The sequence below is a fragment of the Lissotriton helveticus genome, chromosome 7, assembly GCF_964261635.1.
Source record: "Lissotriton helveticus chromosome 7, aLisHel1.1, whole genome shotgun sequence".
Classification (NCBI taxonomy): Eukaryota; Metazoa; Chordata; class Amphibia; order Caudata; family Salamandridae; genus Lissotriton; species Lissotriton helveticus.
This window is the reverse complement of record NC_136068.1, coordinates 334,770,448-334,797,223: the sequence shown is the minus strand read 5'-3', so window position 1 is coordinate 334,797,223 and position 26,776 is coordinate 334,770,448. Positions and strand designations below refer to the sequence as shown.

General features: G+C 50.9%; 1 protein-coding gene across 2 annotated transcripts in view; it reads right to left on the bottom strand.

Annotated features, from left to right (window-relative positions):
• DHX35 (DEAH-box helicase 35) overlaps window positions 1-26,776 on the bottom strand; it is a 661,155-nt gene that overhangs the window by 168,525 nt on the left and 465,854 nt on the right. For both annotated transcript variants that reach the window (XM_078652154.1, XM_078652155.1), the window contains one exon: window positions 21,737-21,791. In XM_078652154.1, the coding sequence (XP_078508280.1) occupies window positions 21,737-21,791 (55 nt within the window). The remainder of the gene's footprint in view (window positions 1-21,736; window positions 21,792-26,776) is intronic.

The window sequence follows — 26,776 nt, the reverse complement described above, 5'->3', positions numbered from 1 at the left end:
AGAGAGAGGTAGAGAGAGGGGTGTAGAGAGAGAGAGAGAGAGGGGTGTGTAGAGAGTGAAGTGTAGAGAGAGAGAGGGGTGTAGAGAGAGAGGGGTGTAGAGAGAGGGGTGTAGAGAGAGAGGGGTGTAGAGAGAGGGGTGTAGAGAGAGGGGTGTAGAGAGAGACGGGTGTAGAGAGAGACGGGTGTAGAGAGAGAGGGGTGTAGAGAGAGAGGGGTAGACAGAGGGGAGTTTAGAGAGAGTGGGGTGTAGAGAGAGAGAGGGGTGTAGAGAGAGAGAGGGGGTGTAGAGAGGGGGTGTAGAGAGAGGGGGCGTTGAAAGAGGGGTGTAGAGAGAGGGGTGTAGAGAGAGAGGGTTGTAGAGAGAGGGGTGTAAAGCGAGATGGGTGTAGGGAGAGAGGGGTGTAGAGAGAGGGGTGTAGAGAGAGATGGGTGTAGAGGGAGAGGGGTGTAGAGAGAGAGAGAGAGGGGTGTGTGTAGAGAGAGAGAGAGAGGGGGTGTAGAGTGAAAGATGGGTGTAGAGAGAGAGGGGGGTGTAGAGAGAGAGGGGTGTAGAGAGAGGGGTGTAAAGCGAGATGGGTGTAGGGAGAGAGGGGTGTAGAGAGAGGGGTGTAGAGAGAGATGGGTGTAGAGGGAGAGGGGTGTAGAGGGAGAGGGGTGTAGAGGGAGAGGGGTGTAGAGAGAGAGAGAGAGAGGGGGTGTGTAGAGAGAGAGAGAAGGGTGTAGAGAGAAAGAGGGGTGTAGAGAGAGGGGTGTGTAGAGAGAGAGGTGTAGAGAGAGAGAGAGGTGTAGATGGGTGTAAAGAGAGGGGTGTAGAGAGAAAGGGGTGTGTAGCGAGAGAGAGGGGTGTAGAGAGAGGGGTAGAGGATGAGAGGGGTATAGAGAGAGGGGTGTAGAGAGAGAGGGGTGTAGAGAGAGGGGTGTCGAGAGAGGGGTGTAGAGAGAGGGGTGTAGAGAGAGGGGTGTAGAGAGGGCTGTAGAGAGGGGGGTGTAGAGAGAGGGGGTGTAGAGAGAGAGGGGTGTAGAGAGATGGGTGTAAAGAGGGGTGTAGAGAGAGAGGGGTGTAGAGAGAGAGGGGGTGTAGAGAGAGAGAGGGGGTGTAGAGGGGGTGTAGAGAGAGGGGTGTAGAGAGAGAGGGGTGTAGAGGGAGGGGTGTAGAGAGAGAGGGGGTGTAGAGAGAGAGGGGGTGTAGAGAGAGAGGGGGTGTAGAGAGAGAGGGGGTGTAGAGGGGGGTGTAGAGAGAGGTGTGTAGAGAGAGGGGTGTAGAGAGAGGGGTGTAGAGAGAGTGGAGTGTAGAGAGAGTGGGGTGTCGAGAGAGAGGGGTGTAGAGAGAGAGGGGTGTAGAGACATGCGGTGTAGAGAGAGGGGAGTAGAGAGAGGGGTGTAGAGAGAGGGATGTAGAGAGAGAGGGTTGTAGAGAGAGATGGGTGTAGAGAGAGGGGTGTAAAGATAGAGGGATGTAGAGAGAGGGGTGTAGAGAGAGGGGTGTAGAGAGGGGGTGTAGAGAGAGAGGGGTGTAGAGAGAGGGGTTTAGAGAGAGGGGTGTGGAGAGAGGGGTGTAGAGAGAGAGGGTGTAGAGAGAGAGGGATGTAGAGAGAGAGGGGTGTAGAGAGAGCGGTGTAGAGAGAGAGGGGTGTAGAGAGAGGGATGTAGAGAGAGAGGGGTGTAGAGAGAGAAGGGTGCAGAGGGATGGGGTGTAGAGAGGGGTGTAGAGAGAGAGGGGTGTAGAGAGAGAGGGGTGTAGAGAGAGGGGTGTAGAGAGAGGGGTGTAGAGAGAGGGGTGTAGAGAGAGGGGTGTAGAGAGAGGGGTGTAGATAGAGGGGTGTAGATAGAGGGGTGTAGAGAGAGGGGTGTGGAGAGGGGGTGTAGAGAGGGGGTGTAGAGAGGGGGGTGAATAGAGAGGGGTGTAGAGAGAGGGGTGTAGAGAGGGGTGTAGAGAGAGGGAGGTGTAGAGCGAGAGGGGTGTAGAGAGAGGGGTGTAGAGAGAGGGGTGTAGAGAGAGAGGGGTGTAGAGAGAGGGGTTTAGAGAGAGGGGTGTGGAGAGAGGGGTGTAGAGAGAGAGGGTGTAGAGAGAGAGGGATGTAGAGAGAGAGGGGTGTAGAGAGAGCGGTGTAGAGAGAGAGGGGTGTAGAGAGAGGGATGTAGAGAGAGAGGGGTGTAGAGAGAGAAGGGTGCAGAGGGATGGGGTGTAGAGAGGGGTGTAGAGAGAGAGGGGTGTAGAGAGAGAGGGGTGTAGAGAGAGGGGTGTAGAGAGAGGGGTGTAGAGAGAGGGGTGTAGAGAGAGGGGTGTAGAGAGAGGGGTGTAGATAGAGGGGTGTAGAGAGAGGGGTGTGGAGAGGGGGTGTAGAGAGGGGGTGTAGAGAGGGGGGTGAATAGAGAGGGGTGTAGAGAGAGGGGTGTAGAGAGAGGGGTGTAGAGAGAGGGAGGTGTAGAGCGAGAGGGGTGTAGAGAGAGGGGTGTAGAGAGAGGGGTGTAGAGAGAGGGGTGTAGAGAGAGGGGAGTGTTGAGAGAGTGGGGTGTAGAGAGAGAGGGGTGTGGAGAGAGAGGGGTGGAGAGCGAGAGAGGGGTGTAACGAGGGGGTGTAGAGAGAGGGGTGTAGAGAGAGGGGTGTAGAGAGAGGGGTGTGGAGAGAGGGGTGTAGAGAGAGGGGTGTAGAGAGAGGGTTGTAGAGAGAGATGGTTGTATAGAGATGAGTGTAGAGAGAGGGGTGTAGAGAGAGGGGTTTAGAGAGGGGTTTAGAGAGAGGGGTGTAGAGAAAGAGGGGTGTAGAGAAAGAGGGGTGTAGAGAGAGAGGGGTGTAGAGAGAGAGGGGTGTAGAGAGAGAGGGGTGTAGAGAGAGGGGTGTAGAGAGAGAGGGGTGTAGAGAGAGAGGGGTGTAGAGAGAGGGGTGTAGAGGGAGAGGGGTGTAGAGAGAGGGGTGTAGAGAGAGGGGTGTAGAGAGGGGGGTGTAGAGAGGGGGGTGTAGAGAGAGGGGTGTAGAAAGAGAGGGGTGTAGAGAGAGAGTGTAGAGAGAGGGGTGTAGAGAAAGAGGGGTGTAGAGAGAGAGGGGTGTAGAGAGAGAGGGGTGTAGAGAGAGGGGTGTAGAGAGAGACAGGGGTCTAGAGAGAGGGGTGTAGAGAGAGATGGGTGTAGAGAGAGGGGTGTAGAGAAAGGGGTGTAGAGAGAGGGGTGTGGAGAGGGGGTGTAGAGAGACAGGGGTATAGAGAGAGGGGGGTATAGAGAGAGAGGGGGGTGTAGAGAGATGGGTGTAGAGAGGGGGTGTAGAGAGGGGGGTGTAGATAGAGGGGTGTAGAGAGAGGGGTGTAGAGAAAGAGGGGTGTAGGGAGAGGGGTGTAGACAGAGAGGGTGTAGAGAGAGAGGGGTGTAGAGAGAGAGGGGTGTAGAGAGAGAGGGGTGTAGAGAGAGGGGTGTAGAGAGAGGGTGTAGAGAGAGGGTGTAGAGAGAGAGGGGTGTAGAGAGAGGGGTGTAGAGAGTGGTGTAGAGAGAGGGGTGTAGAGAGTGGTGTAGAGAGGGGGGTTGTAGAGAGAGGGGTGTAGAGAGAGGGGTGTGGAGAGAGGGGTGTGGAGAGAGGGGTGTAGAGAGAGGGGTGTAGAGAGAGGGGTGTAGAGAGAGAGGGTTGTAGAGAGAGATGGGTGTATAGAGATGAGTGTATAAAGAGGGGTGTAGAGAGAGAGGGGTGTAGAGAGGGGTTTAGAGAGGGGTTTAGAGAGAGGGGTGTAGAGAAAGAGGGGTGTAGAGAGAGAGGGGTGTAGAGAGAGTGGTGTAGAGAGAGAGGGGTGTAGAGAGAGAGGGGTGTAGAGAGAGGGGTGGAGAGAGAGAGGGGTGTAGAGGGAGAGGGGTGTAGAGAGGGGGGTGTAGAGAGGGGGGTGTAGAGAGAGGGGTGTAGAGGGAGAGGGGTGTAGAGAGAGGGGTGTAGAGAGAGAGTGTAGAGAGAGGGTTGTAGAGAAAGAGGGGTGTAGAGAAAGAGGGGTGTAGAGAGAGAGGGGTGTAGAGAGAGAGGGGTGTAGAGAGAGGGGGGTGTAGAGAGAGGGGTGTAGAGAGAGGGGTGTAGAGAGAGAGGGGTCTAGAGAGAGGGGTGTAGAGAGAGATGGGTGTAGAGAGAGGGGTGTAGAGAGAGGGGTGTAGAGAGAGGGGTGTAGAGAGGGAGTGTAGAGAGACAGGGGTATAGAGAGAGGGGGGTATAGAGAGAGAGATGGGTGTAGAGAGGGGGTGTAGAGAGGGGGTGTAGAGAGGGGGGTGTAGATAGAGGGGTGTAGATAGAGGGGTGTAGAGAGAGGGGTGTAGAGAAAGAGGGGTGTAGGGAGAGGGGTGTAGACAGAGGGGTGTAGGGAGAGGGGTGTAGACAGAGGGGGTGTAGAGAGAGAGGGGTGTAGAGAGGGGGTGTAGAGAGAGCAGGGTAGAGAGAGAGGGGTGTAGAGAGAGGGGTGTTGAGAGAGGGTGTAGAGAGAGAGGGGTGTAGAGAGAGGGGTGTAGAGAGAGGGGTGTAGAGAGAGATGGGTGTAGAGAGAGGGGTGTAGAGAGAGGGGTGTAGAGAGAGGGGTGTAGAGAGAGGGGTGTAGAGAGGGGGTGTAGAGAGGGGGTGTAGGGAGAGAGGGGTGTAGGGAGAGAGGGGTGTAGAGGGGGGTGTAGAGAGAGAGGGGTGTAGAGAGGGGGGTGTAGAGAGAGAGGGGTGTAGAGAGGGGTGTAGAGAGGGGGGTGTACAGAGAGAGGGGGGGTGTAGAGAGAGAGGGGTGTAGAGAGAGGGGTGTAGAGAGAGAGGGGTGTAGAGAGAGGGGTGTAGAGAGAGAGAGAGAGGGGGTGAAGAGAGAGAGGGGTGTAGAGAGAGGGGTGTAGAGAGTGGGTTTAGAGAGAGAGAGGGTGTAGAGAGAGGGCTGTAGAGAGAGAGGGGTGTAGAGAGGGGTGTTAAGAGGGGAGGTGTAGAGAGAGAGGGGTGTAGAGAGAGAGGGGTGAAGAGAGAGAAGGGTGTAGAGAGAGGGTGTAGAGAGGAGGTGTAGAGAGAGAGGGGTGTAGAGAGAGGAGTGTAGAGAGGGGGGTGTGGAGAGAGAGGGGTGTAGAGAGAGGGATGTAGAGAGAGGGGTGTAGAGAGAGGGGGTGTAGAGAGAGAGGGGTGTAGAGAGGGGGTGTAGAGAGAGAGGGGTGAAGAGAGGGGGGTGTAGAGAGAGAGGGGTGTAGAGAGAGGTGTAGAGAGAGTTATCTAAGATGACTTATTCATTACACTTCATTAATTCACCAAGAAAACGCGAGAATATATCTTCACATTACCATACATTGAAAACGTCTTAAAGTATGTGCTTGCGAACTCATTGTGCCCTCCCCCCCCCCGAGTATTCCGCACACTTAACACGTTGCTTACGTCTCTACTTTGGGCGGGACGGCGTAGCAGGGTTGCCCTTCATACCATTGTCCGAAGCTGGGAGGAGGGATGTCTGGAGGCGCCGAGATTTGATTTATACTACTACGCGGCACAACTACTGCCGGCAGCACGGGGGTTCGCGTCCACAGATAGTTGGGAGATGAAACTTCTGGCCGGTAGAGCAAACAAGCGGACGTTACAGGTCGCATTGATGCAGGGACGGGGAGCAGACAAGGCCCTACCACATGTGGTACGCCACACGGCAGGTATCTGGCAGCGGTTCGTGGAAAAGATACTGCGACGAGCCCCCTTCCATAGGGAGATGCCGGTGTGGATTCTGGCCCCTATAGTCGCCATGGAAGAGCACATGTCCTTTCGGGACTGGCGGGCGGGAGGCTGTGAGACCTAGGCTGACCTTTACCCCAGTGAGTCCTTTGTGTCCTTTGAACAGGCTGAGGAGGCCTTTGGACTGGGAGGGGGGCAATATTTACACTACCGGGGCCTCCAAGAGGTGGTGAAAGCGGCCTGGCCCCAATTCCCAGAAGCGCCCCTGATGTCCCATACCCTGAACATCCTTCTTCCCTGTGGTAGAGGGCGTAGCTTGATTTCTTTGCTGTTTTCAGCCATGCGACAAGATTCAACCCCGCCGGTCCCGCCTTCCTGGGGGGCTTGGGAGGCAGACCTTGGGGCCGCCCTGGACCAGGGGCAGCGCAAGCGTATAGGGAGCCTCACACGTAAGGTATCATGCAATGCGCGGTTCAAACTAACACACTTCAATTTTATGCACCTCACCTATCTGACTCCGATTTCCTTGAAGCGTAGGGATAGGGGGTACAACTGCCCCAGATGTGGTATGGAGGGGGCGGCGTTCCTACATTTGGCCTGGGACTGCACATTAGTCAGGAGCTTCTGGACGGAGGTGGTGGAACGTATAACCACCGCCACCGGCCTTCGGATAGACCTGAACCCGCTTCACTGCCTGCTAGCTTTGGTACCTAAGCCTAAGAAAAGGAACTTTTCCTACAAACTACTGCAACTAATGTTGGTACTGGCGAGACGTAGGGTAGCGATTACCTGGATGGGGCGGAGGGCTCCTGAGGTGCCTGTCTGGCTTAGAGATGTCAGGGAGGGGTCCCTGGCCGAGGAGACACATATGCAGCTTACACGCAGTGACGAGAAACTGCAGGATGATTTACTAGCCTGGTGAGTCATGTGTACTACGGGGTTGTCTCTGAGTGATTCGGATGGGACAAGTGATGAATTATTCTCGCCGGAGAGGTCGGGGTCTGATGGGGAGGGAGAGGGGGAGAGGGACTGCTAGGTCTGTTTATTGTGTAGTGCTCGGCTGCTTCCTCATGTTCATCTCCTGTTTATATCATGATTCTCTCATTCCTCATGGACTTAGCCTGACCTGTGACGCCCGTACTCATCAGTGCCATAATGAGATCATCGAACTGTATGCACGTCTTTTTTATTGATGCCAATTGCAAGGGGGAATGTTTCTATACACGTTGTATAATCAAAATAACGTTTTTTTTTAAGTATGTGCTTGCAACAAAGTGTAAACCGATCAGTGGCCTGTTCGCTCACACTACAGATTTTACGTTTATTCTCCTTGCCTGTGACGAGAGGATGTCTGTTATAAGTAGGTGCTAGAGGGAACTGTGTGGATGGGGTTTATAGGGGAGGTGATGGAGTGTGAAACAAACCTAAAGATAATATAATGCCTCCTGCCATACACGGAGGACATCACAGGGTAGCTCTATGGTCCCAGAACTCATGACTTGCAGAATCTTCACATAGAATGCAGCAAGTGTTTTATTCTCATATATCCTCCCTGTCTCTTTATTTACTCACATACCTTCAAGAGGAGGGTGTGGTGACCCACCCAGCAATGACCAGTGGCCTCTTTCATGCTTCTGAGTTGGAAAAGGCCGACCCTTTTTAACATCTATGTGACCCCACTGCCAGGCTTATTAGATCATATGGGATGGAGGTAGTCTCCTATGCCGATGACACTCAGATTTTGCTGTCTCTCGCCCAACCTGTCATCTCTGCTGCCCCCAATTTTAGATCCTGTATGGAGGCAGTCGCTCAATGGATGATTTGCAATTCATTGAAGCTTGATGGCGGAAAGACAGAAATTCTAGTGTTTGGTGGAAAGGAGGACATTTGGTCTGCGGAATGGTGGCCTACATCTCTGGGAGCTTGCCCTGTACCCACTGCCCTTGCCAGGAACTTAGGAGTCATGATTGACTCAACCCTGGGGATGGGTCAGCAAGTAAACAGGACTATCTCCACATGTTGGGGGATAATAAATATCTTGCGGAAGATTAAGCACTATCTGTCCCCTCAAGCCAGAAAGCAAGTTGTAGTAGCATTTATGGGCTCCAGACTTGACTATTGCAATGCCTTATATCTAGGTATCAACAAGGGTCTGTTACTGCGGCTTCAGATGGTGCAGAACGCCGCAGCCAAGTTTGTACTGGACTTACCTAAGCGTGCCTCAGCCACTGCTGCGAGAAAGACATTACATTGGCTTCCGATTGAGGCCAGGATCTCCTTTAAGTCCCTGTGTTTGATCTATGGGGCTTTGGCTACAAACAGGTCTGGAGGCATAAGAGACCTGTTGGTTCCTTATACCCCTTCCAGAACTTTGCGCTCTGCCAATAAATCCCTGTTATCAGTTCCCCGCGTTCGTAGAGCCAAGTGGGGTGGCAGAGCCTTTTCGAGCCTTGCTCCAAAGTTGTGGAATACTTTGCCGGCTGAAATTAAGTCCCTTCCCTCAATGCAAGCTTTTAGGAGGGCCCTTAAGACCTGGCTATTTGCCAAAGCCTACCCTTAGCTCTGGATTTGCCTTTTTATGATTTCTTTTTTGATTAGGCGCCTTGATACCTTCGGGCTTAGTAGCGCGTTTATAAATTGCATTTCATTTCATTTCATTTCATTTCAAGGCACTCCTTCAGTGCCGTCTGCTGCCACTCTGAGGGTTCGAGTCGGTAGAGGTTAATTCTGTGACTAAAGATGGCAAAGTGGACATGCATTAATTGATGTCCTTCTTTTTAAGAAAGAATCGAAAGCCCCTAGCCGGGTGCTTCTGTCCTGCCTAGGAACGCATTACTTATCTCACCAAAGACAGTGTTTGATGAAGCCTTGCAGTGATCTGCTGGACAACAAGCTCTGGCATTGCGCGGAGGGGGGCGGGGGAGCGGATTCCGGATCAAAAGCAGCTAGGGTGTTGTCTGTAAACAACAATCTCTCGGCATTGCGTGGGGGAGGGGGGGCGGATTCCTTTGAAGTAGGAGTGCGGAGAGCGGCTCACAGGCTGCCAAATGGTGTTTGATGTGCACGCACCTGCACACATGCACTGTGTAGGCAATCCGCCTGCTTCGGAGCATTTTTGAATGCCCCTTACATAAGTCTCGCTGAGAACGCATGCGCGTTATCTCAGCGAGACCTAAAAACGTGTGTTTGTTTAACACTACATGCAGACGCATTTCACCTTAGTACAAAAGACTGTATCTCTACTTTGAGAAATATTTATTGAGACAGTATTTAAACATAAACGGAAAACGTTCCTGCTCCTTCAGCAGCCTCCCCCTCACCCTCCTGGATGATGCTGTTCCTGGTGAACTAAGAGGCAAGTTAGGTGTCACTCGTACCGTATATATAGCATACACTTCTGTGAATTGAGAAAAAAGTTTAGCCATTAAACATAAGGTTTTAGTACACAACACATCCTTTAGTCATACGTTTAAATGTGTTCTTATATGTAGTAACTAGCAGCCCGCCCCGACGTTGTCCGGGGCAGAAATAGAATGTGTGCAAAGGGTTGTAAGGGGGCAGCACCGCTGCAGGAGACGCGCAGCAGAGCGGCCAGCACCGGGAGCAGCAGAGCCGGGGAAGGAGCAGACTGTAATCCGGAAGAGCCGTGAGGGGCGGAGGAGGGAGCGCGGCTCAGAGCCGGGGTGAGTGAGCGAGGCCGAGGACAGGCAGCGGACAATGCGGCTGAAGGTGGACTTCGTCCTGCACAGTGTGCTGGTGATCGGCACGTTCCTGGGGCTGGTGCTGCTCTGGGCTTCCATGTCCCCCAAAGTGACGGACAAGTCCGGGGCCCCTGTGGCCGGAGAGCGGGTGAGTGCAGCATGGCGACGCAGCGAAGGGGGCTCTGAGAAACCGGATCTTGGACCGCCGGAGAGCGTGTGAGTGCAGCATGGCGTCGCAGTGAAGGGGGCTCTAGGAAAACGGATCTTGGACCGCCGGGCGTGCTGATGCCGGGCCCCCAGCGTTTGCACAGGATAAGATGGCATGTAGGGCGGAACGTACCACACGCCCCCAGCACACGCCCACAGCACAACGCATACACGCCCACAGTGGACTACTTTGCTGGCACGAGTCTTTTACCTTTTAAATGTATATGGTGGCCATCTGCATAGCCTATGTCCTTCAGCTGCAACTGCCCTTTCCAACGCTGTATTGGGTGTTGTGATTGGTGCTGTGGTTACTGAGATTACCCACCTCAAAGGTTTGGGCTCTCTCTCTTTATAATAGTAGTATCGATGAATTGAAAGGAGACGCAGTAGAATGAAGAATTTGCCCAGGATTGCCAGACAATTTGGGCAAGCAGGCAAGGTGGGGTGGATCCCAGACTTTCCAGTTTCACTCTTCAATTCAGCCACTGGATGGCTATCTATTTCCCACATTAAAGGTGTTTAATTGTTGGTTTCTGAGATTAGAGCATGAGTGACAAGCAGAATTCAAATTTCTTTGGCAGTTTTGTATAGCACGTACCTTGCCCAAGGACTAAATGGATTGATTTAGCCTGCATGATGCGCTGAGACTTAATCATTTGCTGCTGTTTAGTGAGATTTGCAGGTCGTTAGTTCTAAACCTGACAGGGCGTAACCAGCTGTTCAACCGTCCAAGGTCAATTACGTGAGGATTATTACAGCTAATTCGTAAAAACGATAATTTAAATGAATTGCAAACACGAGACCCTCCGTAAAATAAGGTAATAACACACAGATTTTACTATTGAATTTATATAGTGAACTCTTCAAGCTAAAATGTCTCCTAGTGCTTCAATAATTTGTATTAATATTGCCCAATAGAGGCCATGAGTACGAGACAGCCAGAGTGTTATCCCCCAGGAAGGCATATCTAGGGGGCCTGGGGATTCTGCACATAGATTTAACAGGTAGGGATTACCAGGGCCCAGCGGTTAATTTGTAACAAGCATTGACATAGCCAATAGGTCTCGCTTTTGGGAACTTATTTAGTTATGCAGCACAATATCCTTGGTGCACCAACATTAACTGTTGCATTGTTAAACACTTATAAGGTCCCAAAGGCGAGACCTATTGGCTATGCCAATGCTTGTTAACTATTGAAAGGCTATCTGTCCCATAGGATAGAATGAGAATATATTTATAACATCTTATAAATATAACTTCCCATTGGGGCAAGCCAGAAAGATGGAGTTTAGTATGCATAGACTCAGAATGTAAAAATGCATCTTTAGTAAAGATGATTTTTATGTTCTGTGTTCGAAAATACCACTTTTAGAAAATGGTATTTTCTTGCCTTGAATGCCCATAGGTGATGCAACTAATGAATCATTAGGAGCACACATTTTTTATTTTCTTGCTTAGCCATCCTGTGTGCCTTTGCTGGTTTCTGGATTGACATTCTGGTTTTGGAGTGGCAGGGGCTGGGGATGTGCATTCTCTCATACAGCCACTGGGGGGTTGATGTGTGCCTTGGACAGTGCTGTCTCCACCTCCTGCCAGGAAGCTGAATCCGAGAGGACGGAACTTGTTTTGGCTGAGCACAGACACTCTCTGCCCAAAAGAACAAAGAGAAACTGAGTATAAATATTGGTGCCCAGACCTCAGAACTTTAGACTACTGCTGAACTAAGGAACCTGCCAGGAAGAAGGGCTTCAAAAGCTGTCAGGAGGAACTGCCACTTTGCTTCGTGCTTTGCAGTGTTGGCCTACTTCTTGCTGCTTCTGCCTTAGGAAAGGAAAGGAATGAAGTGTACTTTCATCATCCTGCTATTAGAGTTTTCTCCAAGGGCTTGAAGTAGAGCTTGCCTCCTATTGGAAGTCTCATGGAAATCAAAGACTTCAAGAGAACTCGCCAGAATCAAGGAACTGGCCAGTTGCTGCTTCTTGCTTGGGCAGTGAAAGGACTGGACTGAACTTTCTTTACTTGTGCTGAGCATCGCCAAGGGCTTGAAGTAGACCGTACCTCCTGTTCTGAAGTCTCAGGAACTGCCCCTTTGCTGTGTTGTTGCTTTGCTGGGATGGCCTGCAGTTGCTGCTTCTGCCTTGGACAGTGAAAGGACTGGACTGAACTGTCTTTACTCATGCTGAGTATCTCCAAGGGCTTGAAGTATACCTTGCCTCCTGTTCGGAAGTCTGAGGGACTGCAAAGACTTCACCAACCTCTGGGTACCACTTCTGGAACCGTTGTTTCAGTTGCCACAGAGAAGGGAAAAGCAATCGGCTCCATCTCTGGCCCTGTGTCTTGAACGTACCGCAGAAGGCACCGGCCGCATCTCGCACTGCAACCCTGGTCTCACCGACGACGACCGCCGCCACTGAGTCGCTTCTTCGACTGTGACCTGTGGGCACCGCACTCTGCACCACCTCGCTTCACCTCGCCATCTTGGTATCACGACACCTTCGCTGCACAGTGACCGCGACTTCCGTGACCGCATCGTGGATTGGGGCACCACTCGTAAGTCTCACAACGCATCGCAGTCCGGACCAACCCACGCCAGCTCCCCTCAACCGGCTCTGTCACCTGCACCGTGATCTATCAGCACTGTAACAAGCACCGCCTTCACTCCGCACCGCAGCTGTGGTCTTACTGACGTCGCTGGGCGACCGTCACCGAGCCGCTGCCTGAACCGCGACTTGAAGTCACTGCATGCCGCAACCGCGACAGTTGCCACGACCGGCCCGCACCAACGTGTCAGCCACAACACAAAAGGTACTGTTTACGAGTCTGTTGATGCCTCTGAGCGACGTGGTCAGACGTAACTATTGGATTCTGTTGTTTGCAGCATCGAGGTAGCCCCGGGTGGAGCTACCGACTCAGAAGAACTGTGTTATCCAGTTATTTTTGCAATCTGAAGTATTCTTGCAAAGAGCATATTTTTAAGTAACTGTATGTTGGATATTTATCATTTTAGTCTTGTGTTGGATATATAAAAATATTACAATTTTTCTAAACTGATGTTTTGTCCTTTGGTAGTGTTTTAACCATATTACTATTGGTTATGTGCAAATGCTTTACACACTGCCTCTGAGATAAGCCTGTCTGCTCGTGCCAAGTTAACAAAGCGGTGAGCAGGGGTTATTTTAGAAGTGTCCTCCTTACCCTGACTAGGAAGAAGGGTCCCTACTTGGACAAAGGTGTAAACCATTGCCCACTAGAGACCCCAATTTCTAACATCTTTTCAGAGACAAATAACGTAAATCAGTAATCCTTGGTTCCCTCGCACATGCCTCCTTCAAATCTTTCTTCCAGAGTGGGGTGGTACAGCAACCTTATAATCCCCAATGTTTAACTTTCCTGCCGTTTTTACTAATTTATTCATACCTTTGCAGTCCATTCTAAATAAATACTAGATAGTTCTGTGGCACAGAAATGTAAGATTTTGGACTTTTACTCATACCAGAATTTATCTCAAAAGTGCAAAGCGGGGTTCCCATCTAGAATATTCCGGGACTGTAATTCTGCTTCGAATTTTATGGCCGGACTCGTAGCGCCCTTGGGAAATCCCAGGAGTTTCTTCAAACATTCACCTTCACATTTATCCCAATTTGGAGAGGAACTAAGATAAAGTACTGCCCCATACAAACAGTATGGAGGCACCATGACCTAATATATTGTAAGTACTGGAAACAGCAAAGGCCCTTTAAACTCTTTTTAAATTTAACTAGCCCCCGAACTGTCAATAAAACTCAGGCATTCCCTACTTCCCTGTGCATGGACAAATGTAATTTCTCATTGAAAGTCATTCCCCAGATATTTATGTGAGGTGAAAACCTCCACAGGTTTGTCCCCCAGTATACACATGTAAGGTTTAGATTTCTTGCAAAATGTAACCATTTTTGTTTTATCCATATTAATGGTTAGATCATCTGCCACACAATATTTACTAAAAAACTCAAGATTTCTCTAGAGCCCCACCTGGGCCAAATTGATGACTTAAAAGTCATTGCCTTATAAAAGGCATGATATATGTCTTCCCCCATTTTTTAAGGGAATGCTTTCGGTTCCATTAGAGCCTGAGGCAGGTCTGGGAGGTACATGGAAAAAGAGTCGGGCCAATACACACCACTACTTCAGACCATTTTCTAGAACAATCAAAGCCCATCTCAAATGTCCAACGTGTCATGCCATAGGATGAAAGGAACTTACCTTTTTTTCAAAATACAACAAGATCAATGGGCATGATCTGTAACAGGGTGTCCCACTTCATGAAGTGCGCACGATTTATAGAGAGTCAATCTGCATAAGCGCCATTTTTATATTTTTCGGAACATCCAGCAGTAGAAGTGTTGGAAATGGGATCCCTGGCTGGCCAGGGCTTTCGCCAAAGTCAGTCAGAGACCACCACCACCAAGTCAGGGCAAGGGAGTTACACGCCAAGATAACCCCTACTCGCCCTCTAGGTAACGTGGCGCGAGCAGCTAGGCTAAACTTGGAGGCGATGTAATTTAAGTATTTGCGCACGCATCCCAGCAACAACAACCAAAGGCCCACCACAAAGGAGACTCCACACAAGGTTATATAAAAATAGCCTTTGTATTATAATAAATATACATCAGATAAAACACACATCTTGTTACACTGTGCCCACAGGCACGGGCGGAATTTACAAGGGATATTGCACAGGACAGGGCCACTTGGACCACTGTCAGGGGTATCAGCACTTTTAGAACTTGTAGAAAGTATAATCAGTGTAGCACACAATATAAAAATAGAGCACACCACCAGTAATCACTGGTAACAGGACCTCACTAGCACCACCTGTACTAGGGAGAAAACAACCACCTACATGTCACAGTACCCGTAGGGGTGTAAAGACAAAACACATGATGCATTAACATTCAGAGGTGTAGCAATAACATTGCGCAAAACTTAGATCAGTCCCCACCTGTGACAGTCCCTGTGTCCCAATGTCAGGGCCTAAACGTAGCAGTTGCCCACAAAGTGCTGGGCAACTGGTGCAGGGAAAGTTAGGGCAACGTTGGAGCCTCTCTGGGCTCAAGAACCACCACTGTGGCACTGTGGGGCCTCACTGGGCTCCTGGACAAGAAATGGCGCCCTAAGCCTCTCTCAGGCGCTTCCTTCCAGAACCACTGGGCCCCAGAGCCTCTCTGGGCTCCTCAACAAATAGCGCCTGGAGCCTCGTGGCGCCAACAAACAAATGCCACCTTGGAACCCTCTCTGGGCTCCAACAACAAAGGTGCAGCCTCGCTGGGCTGTGGGGGCCCCTCACGGGGGACCCTCGAACACGTGGGGCGCTTCTGTGGTGAGTCCCCCCCTCTGGGGGACTCGTGACGCAAGGTACGCCCTGGGGGAGCGGATGGAGTCCCTCTCTGGGGACTCAGTGCCGGGGCAACCGCCCCGAAGAGCCTCACAGGCTCACAAATCAGGGAACTGCTGTGCGCGTCGGAGGAAACAAAGAGAACCCGCCCCCGCACTCACCGGCTGTCTCGTGGCGGGCGGCGGCTCTGCACGAGAGCTCCCGCTCCTCGGGGGCTCTCTCCACACTTCTCCTGCTCCTCGCTGGGCTCCAGGGCTCTCCCTCGTCCTCGGGAGCCCCGGGGGCGGGACGCGGGTAGCAAGGCGGGACTTCCGGTCGGCCTTTCTCGGGCCGCGCTGTGAGTGGTCGCGCTCACAACCACTTCCGGGTCGCGGCGGCTCGCTTTTAGGCAGGCAGGCGGGCTCCCATGTGATCCAAATCACAAAACGGGCAAAACAAAGCGGCAATGAGCGGGGTGGCACCCGCGCCGCCAAATCGCCACACGGGGCAATCAGATGCCGGGTGGGCACCGGCTGTGCACACCCAGGGCTAGCAGCGCTAGCAACGAAGGGTAGGCGCTCCCAAGCGCCTCCAGGACCAAAATACAGCGCTCACAGCGCTAGGGCCAAAATAAAGCGCTTTCAAGCGCTAGGCAGGGGATTTCAGCGCTCCCCAGCGCTGAAGGGCAGAGAGCAGCACTCTCAGGCTGCAGGCAAGGAATCCTCAGTGCTCCCCAGCACTGGAGGACAGGACAGGGCTCCAGCAGGGGCTGGAGGCAGGCAGGGGGGCAAGGCTGGGCCAGAGCCAGCAAACTGGGTCTCCAGGCAGGGAGACAGTCCAAGTGGCGGTCCTCCTGGCCCCAGCAGCAGCAACAGCCCCCTCTGGCAGGATCCAAAAGCAGAACATTTTCCAAGGGGACACAGCCCCTTCTTATACCAACAAATCCTTTGTTTCAAGGTGCAGGGTGGGGGGAAAACCAGTTGCAGCTGGCTCCGGAGCACTCTTGATGGCCCAACCACCCATTTCATTCACTGGGGAGGCTAGGGTCGTTAGACACACCACAGGGGGGCGGAGCCAGCATTGTGTGGGGAAAACCCAGCCCATCCAGGACACAGGTACACTCCTCCCACACATCACTCATGCTAATCTCACACTCACCACCGGGCAGACCCATCCAGACTTCCTGGAGCCTGGCATGCCAGCCAGCTCCAGTCAATCACGCCCCAGCACCCTCACTGCACACATATCTCAATGTCCAGAAGTAGTACTTCCCTTCTAGACACATACATGCCGCAGACACCATCTCGCAGCATTCACTCTCACGAGTTTACACATACTAAACTCGAGCCTGCACTCCCCACGCATCAGGAACTACCAGGGACACACACATTCCCCATGCATTCCTATGGGAGGGCAGGCCAGCCATACTACACGCACGCACTTTCACTCTGGGACCCAGGGAAAAGTGCGCAGAGACCCAAAAATCACTAACACAGGGTCACACATAACGCAAAAAGTTCAGGGGTGAACCTGCCCTGCGGGCCAAGTCCAACACAACCCCCTTCCAGCCAAAACGCAGGGGAGCACAATCACCAACGTGATGGACTCTCCTGCTTGGGGCGATAGAACACGGACGCAGGCCCGCCACTGCCGGGACACCCTCCTGTTCTATGCCACGGTGAACCCCTAGGGTTCCTTCTAAAGCTACTGTAAGGACCAGCTGGGCTACCCCACTGGTACTCCTCAGCTGTCCGCAGCCAGGACCAGGCCCTGGGCCACCCAGGTGCCACTGGTTCCTGCCTACTCACGAAGTGGGGGGTAGTAACCCCTGGCACATAGTAGCCATTCTCCACTCCTCCTGTCTGCAAGACAGGGCTAGACTGCCACTGGTTCTCCAGCCTAGGGTCTACAACCTCAGGTGGACCAGGAGTCTCAGGGAAGGCTCTCCTCCCCTTACCTCTTCTTTTAGGGTTCCTCCTCCCCGTGCGAGGGGGACACCTAGAACGCCATTCCAACCTAGGGTTTAACCCCTCAGGTTGCACCGGGGTCAGAGTTGGGCTCTCCCACCCTCTGCACCCCCTTCCAGAGGTCTGCCCTCTCCCACCTGGAGAAGTTCCTCTGGAAGAAGAACCAGTCAGGACACTGGTTACAGTCGTCCTACCCTTCAGGTCAGGCTGATCCTGAACCTGGCCATCCAACCTCCGGTCTAAAACCTTTGGTGGAACAATTTCCTGGCACTCCAGGACTTCTGGGGACTCACACACAATCCCCCTGAGGCTAACAAATGACACATCTGTTGTGTGACTGTCTGTCTGGTGCAAATCTCCCACCCTCTGTCCACCTGACAGTGCGTGACGATCCCCCAGACCAGAATTGGCGCCACCCGGGTCCCTCCAAGAAGGTCTAGCCCAACTGGCTAGTCTCTGGTCCACTGGTGCATCCACTGGGAAACTCATCCCCCAATCACTCCTCACGCTGGACTCCTGTACCCTCCCTACCGGAGCGGTACTGCCAGCCTCTAGAACCACAGGAGCTCTGGTTACAGACGCTCCAGGTCCTCTACTCATTGGGAGATCCTCCTCAAATGGGCTAACAGGACAGCCTGGGTCCCCAACCTGGTGTTCCCTCAAGAAACCACCCAGGCTCTGAGACAGGGCTTCGGGCCTCTGGGGGCTCTCAGCCACCCACTGACTCCTGCTCCACTGAGCCAGGTAGTCAGCCCCTACACCTTTCTCACTATGCTGGGACCTAGCTGGGCTACACTGAGACTCTTCCACCACGCTGGGATGGAAGATCCCTGACCCACTACTTTTGGAGTCACTCCCTAATGACTCTACAGAACCCCTGGTACCTTCCCAGCGGTCTGCTTCCTCTGCCAGTTCATATGGTTCAGACAATCCACACCCTACTAGGTGTTGGCGCAATCCTGGATAAACAACACTGAGCAACTGCTCTCTGAGAAACATATCGAACAATATGTCCCAATCACATTTCGTGGGCTCCCGTACCCAATCACACAGGGCTCCACAACAGTCATCCACAAAATCTTCCCAAGACTGATGAGACGGTTTCCAAAGGTTCCTAAACCTCAACCTATTCTCCTCCTCTGGGGAAACAGGAACCATACTCGGGGAACTGGGACTTTCTACACTGAGATTTAAATAGCTGCCACCACTGGACTCAACCCTCCCTGGGGGATCCAGAAAATTAAGACTGCGGTCAGGGGATAACCTACACTCTAGGGCTATCTTCTCCCTGGCCAAGGCCCTCTCAGCCTCTGCAGTCCGCTCATTCACACCCAGCTGCGCCATCTCTCTGGCATACTCTAATCTGAGCTTCTCCATGGCCAGCTGGTGCTCCCTCTCTTCTCTCCTATCCAACCACTCCTCTGGGGACAGGGAAAGGGATGGGGTGCTACATCTGACACTGGACCCAGCAAGGGACTCCCTATCTAGGGGGTACTCGCTCTCTGCTGGCGCCCATCCACTGTCAAACTCACTCTCCACATCAGACTCTTCAGGGCTCCCCTCAGACCCACCACCCTCCTGGTGTGCGGCCCGGGCCCTCTCTCTCTCTCACTGTGCTCACGCTCCCAGTCACTCTTCTGCCACAGGATCATGTTATCCCTAAGCTTGGACTGGGTGTCTGACTCACTCACTGGGATGTCTCTCTCCTCACAAAACCGTACCAACTCAGGCACACTGTACCTAAACAGGCCACAGAGGTTAAAAGGAGATTCCATCTTGACAGGATGCTCACAGACACGTGCAACACAAGGGACCCTGCAATCTGAAGTAGGAGTACACAATTCCAAAACTTCCACACTCTCCTTAAAAAAGAACTCACTCATGCGTCCAGGGAAACACACCATTCATCCACACACACCCTCCCCTCGGATCGGTAAGGCAGTTTCTACCACCCCTGACTTCTCAACCTGACCAAAAGTGACACAGGTACCAAACTCTGGAAGCAGGGCGGGGGACAAATGTACTGAACACAATTATCAAATGACACTCTTCAGGAGAAGCAACAATGGAATTTCACCAAAAACAATAATCCCCAAAATGTGGTTATCTAAACATGTAGAGCTTTGAAGTACGGCCAGCCGCTACTGTGGTACACCGCAAACACAAATCCTTATCCTCACCGCTTGCCGCCAATGTTGGAAATGGGATCCCTGGCTGGCCAGGGCTTTCGCCAAAGTCAGTCAGAGACCACCACCACCAAGTCAGGGCAAGGGAGTTACACGCCAAGATAACCCCTACTCGCCCTCTAGGTAACGTGGCGCGAGCAGCTAGGCTAAACTTGGAGGCGATGTAAGTTAAGTATTTGCGCACGCATCCCAGCAACAACAACCAAAGGCCCGCCACAAAGGAGACTCCACACAAGGTTATATAAAAATAGCCTTTGTATTATAATAAATATACATCAGATAAAACACACACCTTGTTACACTGTGCCCACAGGCACGGGCGGAATTTACAAGGGATATTGCACAGGACAGGGCCACTTGGACCACTGTCAGGGGTATCAGCACTTTTAGAACTTGTAGAAAGTAAAATCAGTGTAGCACACAATATAAAAATAGAGCACACCACCAGTAATCACGGGTAACAGGACCTCACTAGCACCACCTGTACTAGGGAGAAAACAACCACCTACATGTCACAGTACCTGTAGGGGTGTAAAGACAAAACACATGATGCATTAACATTCAGAGGTGTAGCAATAACATTGCACAAAACTTAGATCAGTCACCACCTGTGACAGTCCCTGTGTCCCAATGTCAGGGCCTAAACGTAGCAGTTGCCCACAAAGTGCTAAGCCACTGGTGCAGGGAAAGTTAGGGCAACGTTGGAGCCTCTCTGGGCTCAAGAACCACCACTGTGGCACTGTGGGGCCTCACTGGGCTCCTGGACAAGAAATGGCGCCCTAAGCCTCTCTCAGGCGCTTCCTTCCAGAACCACTGGGCCCCAGAGCCTCTCTGGGCTCCTCAACAGATAGCGCCTGGAGCCTCGTGGCGCCAACAAACAAATGCCACCTTGGAACCCTCTCTGGGCTCCAACAACAAAGGTGCAGCCTCGCTGGGCTGTGGGGGCCCCTCACGGGGGACCCTCGAACACGTGGGGCGCTTCTGTGGTGAGTCCCCCCCTCTGGGGGACTCGTGACGCAAGGTACGCCCTGGGGGAGCGGATGGAGCCCCTCTCGGGGGACTCCGTGCCGGGGCAACCGCCCCGAAGAGCCTCACAGGCTCACAAATCAGGGAACTGCTGTGCGCGTCGGAGCGGCCCTCTACCAACGGGGCCGCTCGAGGAAACAAAGAGAACCCGCCCCCGCACTCACCGGCTGTCTCGTGGCGGGCGGCGGCTCTGCACGAGAGCTCCCGCTCCTCGGGGGCTCTCTCCACACTTCTCCTGCTCCTCGCTGGGCTCCGGGGCTCTCCCTCGTCCTCGGGAGCCCCGGGGGCGGGACGCGGGTAGCAAGGCGGGACTTCCGGTCGGCCTTTCTCGGGCCGCGCTGTGAGTGGTCGCGCTCACAACCACTTCCGGGTCGCCGCGGGCAGCGCGGCGGCTCGCTTTTAGGCAGGCAGGCGGGCTCCCATGTGATCCAAATCACAAAACGGGCAAAACAAAGCGGCAATGAGCGGGGTGGCACCCGCGCCGCCAAATCGCCACACGGGGCAATCAGATGCCGGGTGGGCACCGGCTGTGCACACCCAGCGCTAGCAGCGCTAGAACCGAAGGGTAGGCGCTCCCAAGCGCCTCCAGGACCAAAATACAGCGCTCACAGCGCTAGGGCCAAAATAAAGCGCTTTCAAGCGCTAGGCAGGGGATTTCAGCGCTCCCCAGCGCTGAAGGGCAGAGAGCAGCGCTCTCAGGCTGCAGGCAAGGAATCCTCAGTGCTCCCCAGCACTGGAGGATAGGACAAGGCTCCAGCAGGGGCTGGAGGCAGGCAGGGGGGCAAGGCTGGGCCAGAGCCAGCACACTGGGTCTCCAGGCAGGGAGACAGTCCAAGTGGCGGTCCTCCTGGCCCCAGCAGCAGCAACAGCCCCCTCTGGCAGGATCCAAAAGCAGAACATTTTCCAAGGGGACACAGCCCCTTCTTATACCAACAAATCCTTTGTTTCAAGGTGCAGGGTGGGGGGAAAACCAGTTGCAGCTGGCTCTGGAGCACTCTTGATGGCCCAACCACCCATTTCATTCACTGGGGAGGCTAGGGTCGTTAGACACACCACAGGGGGGCGGAGCCAGCATTGTGTGGGGAAAACCCAGCCCATCCAGGACACAGGTACACTCCTCCCACACATCACTCATGCTAATCTCACACTCACCACCGGGCAGACCCATCCAGACTTCCTGGAGCCTGGCATGCCAGCCAACTCCAGTCAATCACGCCCCAGCACCCTCACTGCACACATATCTCAATGTCCAGAAGTAGTACTTCCCTTCTAGACACATACATGCCGCAGACACCATCTCGCAGCATTCACTCTCACGAGTTTACACATACTAAACTCGAGCCTGCACTCCCCACGCATCAGGAACTACCAGGGACACACACATTCCCCATGCATTCCTATGGGAGGGCAGGCCAGCCATACTACACGCACGCACTTTCACTCTGGGACCCAGGGAAAAGTGCGCAGAGACCCAAAAATCACTAACACAGGGTCACACATAACGCAAAAAGTTCAGGGGTGAACCTGCCCTGCGGGCCAAGTCCAACAAGAAGCAGTGCACTTTTGCACTTTTAAATATACCCTTTTATATGGGAATTACTGCTAAACTCTGAGAGAAGCACAAGTAAAAAGTGTGAGAGTGGTATGCAGCTTTCTCACCTCCTAGTGCATAGAGAAGTTCCAGTGCTTGAATCATTGACTGGGCTGGCGGAGGCTGCGAAGTAAAAAGACAACAATCACAAGACTAGCAAACGGATTCAAAGTTACAATGTAATCAAGTTTAATCAATGCTCTCCAGGGACAGAAAAGAGAACAAAGTAGTTAATTTGGCAAAGTCTACTCATTTTAGTAGCACCAATAGGATCAATTAGAAAACAGTGAATTTATACACCACGACAGACAAAGGAAGAATGCAACTCGGGCTTTAGCAATGGGAGTGCACACCTTACGTAAAGCACAGCAAGGCTGCTTCCCAGTCATGGAAGGAAAGAAAGACGTTTACTGCACTCAATCTTGGGTGTCACACTGGCACCCAGTACTTTCAAAACAAGAGCCAGGTTAAAAGGAGAAATCACAGATTATTGTATGTGTTGCAGACTAGACAAAAAATCCATGTGACTTGGCACAGGGGCCCAACTTGATCTTAACCTCTGGGGCGGTAGGGGGCAAACACTTAGAAAGATGGGGGCGCAACCATCTTTAGAGGCTGAGTCAAAATTATTGTGGGTACTCCCTTCAATGCTGTTGTACAATGCATAACATGAGCTGTGTTTTTCTAGACAATATGTAGTGAAATGGATTTTAAGGTACTCTGGAACAATAACATTGGTCTCAACAAAAAAAGAATTAACAATTTTAAGTGTGGGCTTAGGGTACTTGATCAAGAAAGTCTCACAGAATGAATTACAAATGTTGTATTACTAGGCACGCTGGGCCTGTAGGTCTGGTAGGAGGTGGGCTTTGCGTCACTTGTGGGAGGCAGTGACTAATAGGTAACTCTGTAACATACTGGGGACTGTTGCTTTGGTCTCACCCTAACAAAATAAATCTCTTAGAAGATATTTGGGTGCCCTGGCCCCAAATTAGATTTTGGAAACATGGCAGAAAACGGTGGTGGTACCTACAATTCATTTGTTACTATTCTATTCATAATAAATTTGCCACCTTTATGTGGACTGCAGAACAGAATGTTAGGAAGCAGACATCGCTTGAAGTCAGGTGGGGGGATCCTCATGTCAAGGCTACAAACATGGTGAATGTTTAATATGTTCTGCCTGGTTCTACATAGTAACACTACATCTCATGTCTTAACATATTCTTGGATGTGATCTGCTTGGGCACTTCCTCAGCAGGAAGGGAAGCCAACATTTGAAAAGACGCTGGCTGTAGGAACCGAAATGGTGCACAAATATTCAGAAGAGTGTGTTGTCACCCCACAACACAGATAGCTACTTAAGCAAGCAGCATACCCACAAATACAAGTAACTGCAGAGTATCAAATAGAAACATTATTTTATTGAATTAGTTGGCAATACTGCAAGAAGAAAACCTTAGCCACAACTTAAGTTTGTGGAACTGACATAATAAGAGAATGTTAGTCGAATGCCTGTGTGAGGCGTAGTAGCAGAATAACAGGCTTCTATTTAAAAGAATTCCTGAATTCATTAATCTAATTAGTAGCAGGAGTGGTAGAGCTAAAGAGAAATATACAGTGAAAATATTTGGGACAACCGGAGTAATAATGTGAGGAAAAGAGTGTTAAATTGTTTACTGTGTTGTAGCAGGCAGTGAGGAAGGAACAAAAATAGCCTTGGCAATCCTAAGCCCAACCATATTTGATCTTCAGAGCAGAGGGCGTGATCTTCTGAACAGGAAATAAATACTCCAAGAGAGAAAAAACCTGCACTTCAATTCAACCACTGTCCTTACTGCTAAGTGAACCCTCTTAGTGGTTAAGGACCTGATATTTGTAAACTCGTTGGTCACTGTCCTCGTAGAAGTACTCGCACCATCTTAAGAAACAGATACACTGTTAAATGTTAATATCACCAACAGGCTCATTAGAGGTCAGGCTCTAGTCACTATGGGGGGACAAGTAGTTTTCTGCCTCGGACGGGCTCGAATTGGCATTCTTCAATATGTACTGAATATTAGAGCCTTATTTCTAGCTCATTTTCCCTATTGGTTCATCTAATTGTCTACTCTTAATCCTTCCCTGTCTTGGTCCTTCCTGCCCTCTATTTCCCATTAGGGCTCCACTTCCACCCCACCCACTAGGCCAGATGCTTAAGAGAATCTATCCATATAGCACACTTAGTGGTACTCTCCAGTGAGAGATCAGTCTCTGGTGGAAGACCATGCCAATGGTAAATGATCTTGCCTCTTTTTGCCTCATTTATTCTCATGTGGCCCATATTTTCAATCTCTCCAGGCCTCAGTGTTTGAAGGTGACAGTGTGGTCATTTAGAGAGCTATAAAAACTAGCAATAAAACATCTTAAGTCAACATGTTTTTTCTTTAAAGCACTATTGGGCATCTCTGTAAGGTGACCTGTGTCCCCCTCTTGTTCTTACAATGTATTCCAGGGTTTCTCTCATCTTCGCTCTCGTCTGCCTTACACTACCATGTGCACAGCAGAAAAACTGAAAGAAAGAGTCATTCATAAGAGAATATAAACCCATGTTTTCATTGTCCTCCACCAAACAGTTCTTGTGATGGTGCAATCTGAGTTTCAGAATTTCATGAGGTTGTTATGAAGCTTCTAGGTAAGTGCATTTGGCCACGAACATATAGTTAGGATAGTGATATATTTGTGCCTTCCTCAGGGATGGTTTGTAGGTCCTGTTCTGTTATTGGTGTCAGGTTTGTCAAGTTGGCTTCTGGATTTCTTTTTTTGGCATTGAAGTGCAGTTTTTTCTATTTTAAATCTTTAGTATAACTTTGTTGAGCCAATGTGTCTTTGCTAGATGGTTTTTTACAGAGTATTATAAAACCATGACCTGTGCAGTGGGATTCACTTCAAATAAAGATCAAACCCATACAGAGGAGTAGGATGTCCATCAACCTCAGATGTAGATCATGTATTATCATTTGGTCATCCAGATAGGAATGGTATATCCCATGATCATTGGGGAAAAAAAACCATAACCTAGAAAAGGATAGTTGATTATGGCCGTAATGCAGTTATTTGTTTAAACTGCATCTTTGCACTGTTCTTTTACTGAGGGAGTGATCAAGTTATTAAAGCTTTGGTATTGATCAACTATCCTTTTTTTAACCTCACTACACTACATTTATTTTGCACTGCACTAGACTCCATCACGATCCTTTTGCTCAATTGGTCTACGCTACATCTGGAGATAAGACCCAGTCAAATCTAGGTTATGGTTTGGTTTTTTTTCCCAATGATCATGGGATATACCATTCCTATCTGGATGACCAAATGATAATACATGATCTACATCTGACGTTGATGGACATCCTACTCCTCTGTATGGGTTTGATCTTTATTTGAAGTGAATCCCACTGCACAGGTCATGGTTTTATAATACTCTGTAAAAATCCCTATTACACAGTCTCGGCAAACACTCACCGACTTAGGTAGCGGCTTGTTTGTAAAGTTTGTTATCTGGAGCACTTTAGGTCCAGCTGTAGACCCCCAGTGTGTGTTTTTTGTTTCTTATATTGTGATGTAACAAAATACCCACCAATCTCAGTCAGAAACAACTGGAAGGGTAAGAGACTGCAAGTGGGAGTTGGCTCCCAGGACTTTCACTGCCTGAGCTGTTGTACTTTGCTGAGGTGGCTTGTACTTCTGGGAAGCTTGGATTTGATGGCTTCTAGGCATACTTTCTTTTTTGGCCTTGCATACTGATGGAGAAGCAGTCTGAGTAGGTCCCATTGGGACTAATATGTCAGAGATAGTGTCTAGTTTGAGATTACTGGCCTGATTTATGGGTTGCGATGCCTTCTTGAGATCACTGAGATTTTCTACTAGGACAGCAGGAAGCGTTTCCAGTTTGTCAAAGGTGGGGGAGCAGCAGCAGAAACTGGTGGCATAAATTCTACAGTTTTTTGTTTGCTTTAATCATGACATGGTTTAAGTTTGCAATCGTATCAATCCCAGACGTAAAGACTACAACAGTATTTAGTCATTTAATCTGGGTGTCCATCTTCATATACTGACAGTTGAGAATTTCAACTGCCAGTTGCAATTTTCTTGACATAAACTGGTTCATGAGTCTCGGTTTCAATTGGGTTTGGAGGATCCAGCTGGTTTTCACCATGTATAGCTACCATTGCTTCCCACGCCGCTGAGGTAAGCGAGAGCGTATTTTGAGGTGGTGTTATATGCAAGATGTCTGGATTAATTTGACTTGCAAGGTAAGTGCATCTGGTATTTATCTGTGAGCTGTTTATTTAAGTGCACTTGACCGGCTGGGGGCCTGTTTCATTGCAAGTTCTTATCTCACAAGCCAACAAAAGGGAATTTGTAAGAGAAGAGGAGTGTTGGATCATTTCACATTCTGTGGCTTCCATGGCTATAATTATGAGGGAGAGAACACCAAAGTGCTCACAATCCTCACAGTCGGATGATTGCAAGAGACAGCTTTTTTGCCTAAGCCTGTGTGTTCTTGCGCAGTAACAGTAAGTGCCGGTCGATCTTTTCCACTCTAGGTGTTGAAGCTCGAATCTGTTTTTTCAGGTCATATACTGTCTGGGCTGTGGGTGATTTACGCTCAACATTTGATTGTCATTAATAGATGTGTCAGGCGGTTGTTGCGGATTGATTCCACTGCATAAAAGGTTCAAACATTGTTGTGGGGAGTCGGGCCTGACAAGCCCTCCTTGCGAAAGGCGATTTGTTTGATAACAGTCGGGTCCAGGGGGGGGGGGGGGGGGGGGAGGGGGTTCTGGTAAACCTGGAATATTTACATTTGATGTAACAAAATGGTAGCTGCTTGATCTTTAAGAAAAAAATAATTTACTGTGGATTTTGGGTTGAAGCTTTTTGGTGATTATATCCTTTTGAAGGGGTTAAAACAGCCATATTGCTAGGATGATGCTGTGGCTTTTGCACTGAGGGCTTAATGCTGACGTTGTCAGGGCTTACATGCACCGCAGGGCTAGTGATGGCACCCCCTTCCTTTATCACCTCGCTGACAGAGGCTTGTTTTCTTTTTGTTTGTGCCACTTGGA